This window comes from Tupaia chinensis, unplaced genomic scaffold, assembly GCF_000334495.1.
Source record: "Tupaia chinensis unplaced genomic scaffold, TupChi_1.0 Scaffold149964_1, whole genome shotgun sequence".
NCBI lineage: Eukaryota > Metazoa > Chordata > Mammalia > Scandentia > Tupaiidae > Tupaia > Tupaia belangeri.
The window spans coordinates 662,581-671,057 of record NW_006209805.1 but is presented as its reverse complement, the minus strand read 5'-3'; the positions used below and the strand labels follow the sequence as shown (position 1 = coordinate 671,057).

The 8,477-nt window shown below is 68.1% G+C and overlaps 2 protein-coding genes across 2 annotated transcripts in view; one reads left to right on the top strand and one right to left on the bottom strand.

Moving 5' to 3' along the window:
- Positions 1–1,037, top strand: part of POLR2E (RNA polymerase II, I and III subunit E) — a gene marked incomplete at its 5' end in the record, with an annotated part of 12,733 nt that extends 11,696 nt beyond the window's left edge. Inside the window, 2 exon segments of the mRNA XM_014585487.1 lie at positions 82–160; positions 285–1,037. Of these exon segments, the coding sequence (XP_014440973.1) occupies positions 82–160; positions 285–350 (145 nt within the window).
- Positions 1,038–3,277: 2,240 nt separating this feature from the next.
- The window catches only part of ARHGAP45 (Rho GTPase activating protein 45), an 11,917-nt gene continuing 6,717 nt past the window's right edge, over positions 3,278–8,477 (bottom strand). Inside the window, 11 exon segments of the mRNA XM_027769540.1 lie at positions 3,278–3,923; positions 4,202–4,283; positions 5,663–5,873; positions 5,958–6,184; positions 6,788–6,925; positions 6,992–7,180; positions 7,546–7,718; positions 7,816–7,917; positions 7,986–8,069; positions 8,143–8,267; positions 8,385–8,477. The exon segment at positions 8,385–8,477 is cut by the window's right edge and continues 221 nt beyond it. Of these exon segments, the coding sequence (XP_027625341.1) occupies positions 3,481–3,923; positions 4,202–4,283; positions 5,663–5,873; positions 5,958–6,184; positions 6,788–6,925; positions 6,992–7,180; positions 7,546–7,718; positions 7,816–7,917; positions 7,986–8,069; positions 8,143–8,267; positions 8,385–8,477 (1,867 nt within the window). The 3' untranslated portion in view covers positions 3,278–3,480.

Genomic DNA, 8,477 nt, shown 5'->3' with positions numbered 1-8,477 from the left:
CCATACCCCAGGCCCCCCGGCCTGTACCCCCCACCCCATCCCCACCTGGACTGTCCGGTGTTTTCCTGACTGAGCTCCCAGCAAACTGCGGGAAAACCAACTGCCTAGGATCCAGGCAGGGGACCCTGTGGCACGCTACTTCGGGATAAAGCGAGGGCAGGTGAGTGGCCCTGTCGGGGGACAGCCTCTTCAACCCCGAGGCCCGCTGTCCCCAGCCCCGGGTGGCACCCCAACCCTGCCCCGCATGCCAGGCCCACTGCTCAAGCCGCTGCCCTGCACTGCAGGTGGTGAAGATCATCCGGCCCAGCGAGACTGCGGGCAGGTACATCACCTACCGGCTGGTGCAGTAGCTGTCCGGGGCCGCCCCTTCTGTCCGCCCGTCCATCCAGAGGCTCCGACACCCCGTCTAGCACAGCCTTCCCGGGCCACGATGTCCCCGTAGACGGAGGCCCGGTCCCCGTCCCTGTCACGAGGGCAGCAGAGGTGGGCGCTCTGGAAGAGGCCGTGCCAACTTCTTCGGGGCTGGGGCAGTTTCAGGACGGCCCTCCTGAGTGGTCTTGGCCGCCCCGTGCCCTCGGCCTGCAGGTGGGGCTCAGGGTCCTCCGTGGTCGCAGCCCATCAGGGCCGCCGTCCTTACCCATGTGGCACGGGCGCGGGCAAAAGGGAGCTGTGCTCTTCACGGCGGGGGCTCCCCGTCCAGCCAGCGGACAGAGCGGACTGCCCCTCGGCCCGGCCCTGCGCTGCCCGGCTCCCAGCAGCAGCGATGTTCGTGGTCACCCTCTGGGTGGAGGTTCCTCCATCCTCACCTGGTTGATTCACCGCAAGAGGGACGGGACTGGGAAGGGGTTGGGCCACTGGGGTCAGGTGACTGTCCTGGGCCGAGGCCAGCCCTGTGGTACTGCCCCGCAGTCTGGCCTGCCTGTGCCCGAGGGCTGAGCCGGCACGGGCCAGGCCAGACACCAGAGTTTCCGGGTTCCTCGCGATGCCACTGTCGGGTTATAGATGCCCCGAGTGAATAAACCCGCTGTTTCAGAACCCGACTGTTGGCAAGGTTTGGGGTCTCCTCGCTCCAGGCCCACAGGGCCAGGCGAGGTCCCAGCACCTGGTCTGCATGCGCCAGCCAAGTGGGCTGGGCAGGGAGAGGGCCCTGGGTGCTGGCCATGCCATAGTCCCCTCCCTGGGACGCGGGCCCTTCCCACCTAAGTGCCGTGTGAGTCGCTGGGTCCAGACACCACTGCCAGCCGCGGGGAGCTGCCATCCCTCCGTGCCTGTCTGGCCTACACCTCCCTGTAACTGCATTTTGATTCAAGAGCCCGGCCCACCCAGGGTGAGGAGGTGCTCTCAGTTGCCCGAGGCCAGTCACTTTGCCAGGGAGGGAGGGAAGCTCCTGCCATGTCCCTCCTTCATTCTCTGGGACCTGGGGCAGGCAGGTGGGCACCATTTCCTTGTCCCCCTCGGGCTGGGCTTGGACTGCAGTCAGCCGTGTGGCCACTGGTGTGTGGGCGTGGCCACGTGGTGGGGTGCTCCTGCTGGCCTTTCGGCAGTGCTTGGTGGGTGGGTCCCTGTCCCTGGTCACCCGGTGTCCTGGGCACATGTGTCCTTCTGGTGTCCTGCTAGCACGTCTCTGTCCTCCCACACCTCAGTACCTGCTGGGGGTCCATGTGGCCATGACCCCGTTAAAGTCCAGGGGCTCACCCTCTCTCCGTCCTCCTGCACCTCAGTACCCGCTGGGTGTTCCCGTGTCCACGCCCCGTTAAAGTCCTGGAATTCACCTGGGCTTTGTGTGATGCAGGGACCCCCTCCCCCATGATGGTCCAGGCGTCCTTGAGGCAGAGCCTTCCTCGCCTCCCCCCAGCCGTGCTGTGTAGCCCTCAGGCTCCCGTGGGTCTGTTAGGAAGTCCCTCTGTTTCCACTGGTCACTGTAGACTGGCCTTTTGTTTTCACAGAATTAAATTTAGCCAGAGAGAAAGAATGTGAGAAAGCAAGCTGCTGGGTCCAGGACTCGAACCACAGTCGGCCATGTAGGAGTCCAGCATCTTCAACTACCACGCCACCTTCCAGTCCCTGTTCTTTTTTTAGAATTTATTCTCAGGACCAGCAGTTAGCGTAATGGCTATGTCGCTGGACTCCCACGAAATCAACTGCGGTTTGAGTCCTGGACCTGGTGGCTTAAAACTCACGCCAGGCACATGTGTGTGCGTGCCCAAGATCCTGAGAAGAGCATGGAGGAGAAGGGATTGCGACATGGCCATCCCCCCGGGGGGTGATTTCTCGCTTTCTGTCTCTCTGTCTCTCTCTGTCTGGTGAGCGCACGCGCCCTATAGCAAGAACCTCTCCAAAAAAAAAAAAAAAAAGAATTTATTCTCGTTTTTAACTTGACCAGAGAGAAAGCAAGCCACCAGTCAGGGCCTTACCGTGGCCGGCCATGTGGGGTCCTGCTAGCTCCTGCGTCCCTTCCTCCCAGAGCGCATGCCCTTCTCCGTCCCCACCCACAGGATCTCGGGCACTCGTACACCAGGAGTGGCTGCCTGCGGCCCCATGGCGTCTGGCCCCTTTCACGCTAAGCCGTGGCTGAGGTCGCTGCAGTTTCAGGGTGGGTCTGACGGGTTGGTCAGGTCTCCCTCGCCCCTACAAACACGAGTATCAGAATGCCTTGGGGCCAGCACGGGGCATAGCGGTTACGCCACTGGACTCCCACGTGGCCGGCACGGCTCACGTCCCAGACCTCGTGGCCTGAGACTTGGGTGGGTGCGTGTGCACCCAGATCCAAGGGGTGGAGAAGGGCCTGCAGAGCGGCCACTGCCCTCTCACATCTGCCCTAAGGCAAAAGCCTCACCCCCACCCCGGCATCCACGACGGACCACGCAGGGTGCTGCCAGTGCCGGGAGACCCCCGCAGCTGCGGAGACAGCTGCCCGCTGCTCCTGGCCTGGGCACCCAGCCATGACCACGGTGGCAATGTCCGTCTCACTCAGGTGGCAGGGTTGTTGTCCCTGGGTGTCACTCCTGCCAGCAAGCCTAGTCAGCTGGTGCGGACACCGGCCTGCCTCCAGTCAGGGTAGGGCCGCAGGTGTAGACACTCCCGAACTGTGGGAGGTGGCGGTCTCCCCCAGCCTCTGTCCCTCCTGCCAACACCTGGCTGGCCTCTTTGACTCGCCCCCACCCTGTGCCCTGGGGGTCTGGTCCTGTCAGGGCCGCCCGGCTCCTGGAGGAGGTACCCCTCGTGGGGACAGGTGGGTGACCGGGTGAGCTGGCATTCACATGTGCTGACGCGGACATGTGGCAACTGCCTTTATTGTAAGCCAGAGCTGCAGACCGCGCCGCAGAGGCCAGGAGGTCCTGAGCTTGGGGGCCAGTCCCTCCCGGCCCCACCCGACCCTGACCTCCCCCCAGCAGCTCCTCACATGGCAGGGCGGGCAGGGCGGGGTTGGTGTCCCCAGCCCGTGGGCGCCCACTAGGCAGGGCCTCTCTGGGGAGCAGCTCAGCAGCTGGAGGGCGGCGTCTGCAGAGGCCCCTGGCCCCGCTCCTGCCTGGGGGCGGCCAGCAGGTGGAGGCCAAAGCTGGCGGGGCCCACTGCGGGTGGCAGAGCACCGGTGACCCATGGCTCGGACGAGCTCCGGCAGCCTCCCCTCGAGGGCGCCTGGTGCCAGGCGCCCCTGGCAGATCCGCGCGGGGACGGCCGCGCCGGCAGCACGCTGTTGGACTGGTTGGTGTTGAAGGCCCAGAGGGGCGAGGCTGCGCCCTCCCCAGCGCCCAGCTGCTCCTCGCCGCCGCTGCCGCTGCCCGGGCCCTCCTCCAGGCTGGCCTCGCTCTCCTGCTTCTCCAGGAAGCTGAGGCGGTGCAGGGCGCTGGAGGCCGAAGAGGACAGTGGGTCGGACGTCTCCTCCAGCTCCGAGTCGGAGTCGTTGGACATCACGCGGGACTCTGGGGAGCGAGGGGCAGTGACAGGAAGTGAAGAGATGGAGGCAGACAGACAGCAGAGAGGGGCGTTGGGTGGCCGGAAGGTTCTGGGTGTGCTGGGGTGGGCGTCAGCCTCGGACCCCCAACCCAGCAGAGCTCCCCCGGCGGCGGCCACGTGGGGGCGGGCCCTGGGCACACTGCGCGGCCTGCCCATGTGGGCGCGAGTGAGACCCGGAAGAGGCTGCACTTGTGTCTGGGCCAGACCAAGGCGAGCACCGCCCTGCCCCCAGCCAGGTACTCACCTCGGACCCTGTCCTCCTCCCCCTCGCCGCCCTCCAGGTAGGGCGCCTGCTCGACCTCTGCTCGCGGGTGGCTCAGCCCCTCCTGCAGGGGTGGAAAGGCGTCAGGGCGGGCGCACCAAACTCCACTTTGCGCCTTATAAATTAAGTTACCAAAAACCCTGGAAATTACAGACACCCGCCACGGAGGACGAGACCACGTCGGCGGCCCAATGTCCACAGGCTGGGCCGTTTGGGAGTTCACCCGGAGGGGCCAGCCCTCCCCGGGGCTGCTCCCTGGAGCCTGGTCAGTGGGCAGCTGGGACGCCAGCGGTGGGGCCGCCCCTGGCTCAGACAGCAAGGGCCCTTCAGCAGACACGGTTGAGTCCTGCCCCGTGGATGCGGGCGTGGAGCGGGCAGCAGGCAGGGGAGGCCTGAAGGACGCTGTAGGGACACGCTCGACCCCTTCTTGCCTGTCACGCAGTGGAGGGCCTCGGTCCAGCCCTGCCCTGTGCTCCAGGCGGGTCCAGCCCAGGGGGACACCCAGCCCACAGCCCTGGCCTCTGACGCCCTCACCTGGGCCAGTGGAGGGCCTCGGTCCAGCCCTGCCCTGTGCTCCAGGCGGGTCCAGCCCAGGGGGACACCCAGCCCACAGCCCTGGCCTCTGACGCCCTCACCTGGGCCAGTGGAGGGCCTCGGTCCAGCCCTGCCCTGTGCTCCAGGCGGGTCCAGCCCAGGGGGACACCCAGCCCACAGCCCTGGCCTCTGACGCCCTCACCTGGGCCAGTGGAGGGCCTCGGTCCAGCCCTGCCCTGTGCTCCAGGCGGGTCCAGCCCAGGGGGACACCCAGCCCACAGCCCTGGCCTCTGACGCCCTCACCTGGGCCAGTGGAGGGCCTCGGTCCAGCCCTGCCCTGTGCTCCAGGCGGGTCCAGCCCAGGGGGACACCCAGCCCACAGCCCTGGCCTCTGACGCCCTCACCTGGGCCAGTGGAGGGCCTCGGTCCAGCCCTGCCCTGTGCTCCAGGCGGGTCCAGCCCAGGGGGACACCCAGCCCACAGCCCTGGCCTCTGACGCCCTCACCTGGGCCAGTGGAGGGCCTCGGTCCAGCCCTGCCCTGTGCTCCAGGCGGGTCCAGCCCAGGGGGACACCCAGCCCACAGCCCTGGCCTCTGACGCCCTCACCTGGGCCAGTGGAGGGCCTCGGTCCAGCCCTGCCCTGTGCTCCAGGCGGGTCCAGCCCAGGGGGACACCCAGCCCACAGCCCTGGCCTCTGACGCCCTCACCTGGGCCAGTGGAGGGCCTCGGTCCAGCCCTGCCCTGTGCTCCAGGCGGGTCCAGCCCAGGGGGACACCCAGCCCACAGCCCTGGCCTCTGACGCCCTCACCTGGGCCAGTGGAGGGCCTCGGTCCAGCCCTGCCCTGTGCTCCAGGCGGGTCCAGCCCAGGGGGACACCCAGCCCACAGCCCTGGCCTCTGACGCCCTCACCTGGGCCCCGGGCACCGCCTCCGGCTCTTCCTCAAAGATCAGGTTGTAGTGGACAATGAGGGTCTCGATGACGCGGGCCTGGTGGGGGTAGTCGACCAGGGAGGACAGGGAGACTGTGGCCTCAGTGGGCTTCGGCCGCAGCAGCGTGGGCCCGAACACGATGCCCAGGTTCCCAGGGGTCATCTTGTTGTCCTGCTCGACCTCCACGATCCTGTGGGCGAGGGCACAGGGCGGCAGGGAGGTGCAGCGGTGCTGAGCAGCCAGTTTCCCCGGGGCCCCCGTGGACGGCCCTCACCTGCGCAGGTGCCGCAGCAGGTACTGCAGGGTGGCTCTGTTCTCGGGAGGCAGGTCCCGCAGGAGCTCCCGCAGCCGGCCCACCATGGCTGTGACCGCCACCTCGCTCTCACAGCCGTCCTGCCGGCCCCGCGACGCCGCCTTGGCCTCGGCCTCTGCCTTCAGGCTGTCCTTGGCCAGCCCCACGAGCTCGTGGTATAGGCGGAAGGAGATGAGTGGCTCTGGCAGCTGGGGTCAAGGGGCAGGGCAGGGGTCAGTGAACTGCCTAGGCTCTCTGTGCGCCAAGCCTGGTCTGGTGCTTCAAGCGCTGGCCACGCCCCCAGACCAACGCCAGGCTGGCTCCTGCCCTGACCACGCCCCTGAAAAGCTGGTCCCAACCACAAGCTCTGGCCACGCCCCCACACCAATGCCAGGCTGGCTCCGCCCTGACCACGCCCCTGAAAAGCTGGTCCCAACCACAAGCTCTGGCCACGCCCCCAGACCAACGCCAGGCTGGCTCCTGTCCTGTCCTTCCACCATGCGTGGGCCACACCCCAAACTCAACCTCGGGCTTGCTCGGTACTGGCCACACCCACCAGCCCTGACCACATCCCCAGACCAACACCAGGCTCGCCTTCCTGGCCATCCCGCAAGTGCTAGTTACACCCTCCATACCCTGGCCCCGCCCCAGCCCGGCATCAGACCGGCTCCTGCCCTGGCCCCGCCCCTGCGCCAGTCGGCAGGCCCACCTGCTCCGGCCCGCTTTGCCGAGGCCCCACCCAGCCCATCCTGGCCACGCCTCCGCCAGGGCCAGCTTGGTCCTCAGCACCCGCCCTGCGCTGCGCTGCTCACCTGGCGCAGGTAGAGCTTGAGGACGTTGCTGATGTCGTGGGGCGGAGCCTGCGACAGCTCCACCAGCTCCTTGCCGTTCTCGAAGGCCTGGCAGAGCTTCTCCACGCGGGTCTTCACCCCGTTGACCCGGTAGATGCCCTGCAGGACGGCAGTCAGCCTGGGCCCGGCCCCAGGACGCCGCCCCCTACCTCCACCCCGCCTCACCTTGGTGCGCAGCGCGCGGCGCTCGATCTCGCAGATGCACTTTTTGATGATAAAGGGCACGCCGTCGGGGGTGCCCTCGGCCGCCTGGCCAAAGTCCTGGCCAAAGAGCTGCAGGCGGCCCTGCAGCTTCTTGTGTCCACACTGGATGGCCAGCGTCTCCAGGCACTTCTTGTGGCATGCCAGGCAGCACTGGGGCAGCGGGGTGAGCCGGCTGGGGGGCTGAGGCCAGCACCTCCGGCTCCCCCCACGCCCTCGGCCCCCCCTGGTGGCTTCTGAACCGGCCAGGCCGAGGCTACACTGTGGCAGGAGGTGACCTTTCCCTCCCACCTCCTTGCCTCTCCAGGATGGTCCTGCAGAAGCCCAGCGCCCCCGCACTGGCCACGCCCTCTGTCCCACACCCCTGAGCCCCGGGGTGCTTTTTCACCCCCCGATTGCCAGCTGCTCCTTCCCCCTCCAGCCCATTTACTGCAGCTCTGGGCTGGAACCTTCCCCAGGGCACCCGCAGGTCACCGGTGCCCCGCCGAGGCCCGGTCGGCCCCCAGGAGCCCACGCACCTCCTCGCACTCGGCGCCCTGGAAGTAGACGTAGCTGTTACACTCGCGGCACTTGGCGGGCGTGCGCAGCTTCCGGAGCCGGTGGGTGCGGGCGGCCTTGGACAGCCCCACGTGGCGGAAGGGCCCGCTGGGCACAGCCACGGGCAGCTGGGGATCTACGCCGTTGAGGTCGCCTTGAGACGGGACGGGTGTTGGCGTGGGGCAGGTTAGGCCCGGCCCATAGGCCACTCCAAATCCCCTCTCCCCCCTGGCCTGGTGGGTGGGCCTCACCCTTACCGAAGGCGGACCCGCCAGCCCCACCCTCCTGGCCCACCAGCTCCTCGCTGGACGACATGGTGCCGCTGGACGACGCACGCTCCAGCTTCACGTCCCCTGCAAGGAAGGGGTAAGGTCAGACAGCCCCAGCCGGGAGGGGTGCCCAGCCAGCCTGCAGCCCTCACCTGGGCCAGAGGCGGGCTCCACACTGCTGTCCGAGTCGGAGACAGAGATCGGCCAGGATTTGTGCACCTGGTGTCCGCGTCCACCTGGGGAGGGGCCTTCGATGAAGCCCTCAGGGGCCGCAGGGAGCTGCCGCCCTCGCCCCTGCCGGGCACTCACCCCTGTGCTCCTTGGCCGGCGCCCCCTCGGCGAGCCCACCTTCATCCCTGGGGCTGCAGACCGTCTCCGCCCCAGCCGCATCGCTGAGATTGAGGCTGCCCTTCCGGGTGCGCATGACCGGGGACCTGCAGAGGAGGTGAAACGTGGGGGTCACCACAGTAGGGTGACCACGGTGGGGTCGCGGGGCGCTGGGCCACGCCTGTGGCGGGGAGGGGCACAGGGTGGGCGGGCAGGCGGCGCACCAGGGGTGGGCGGGGCCGTGCGGCTCGAAGTCGTAGTGCACGTCGGGCTCCTCGCCGCGCTGCAGCTGGCGCACGCGGGACGGGTACTGCTGG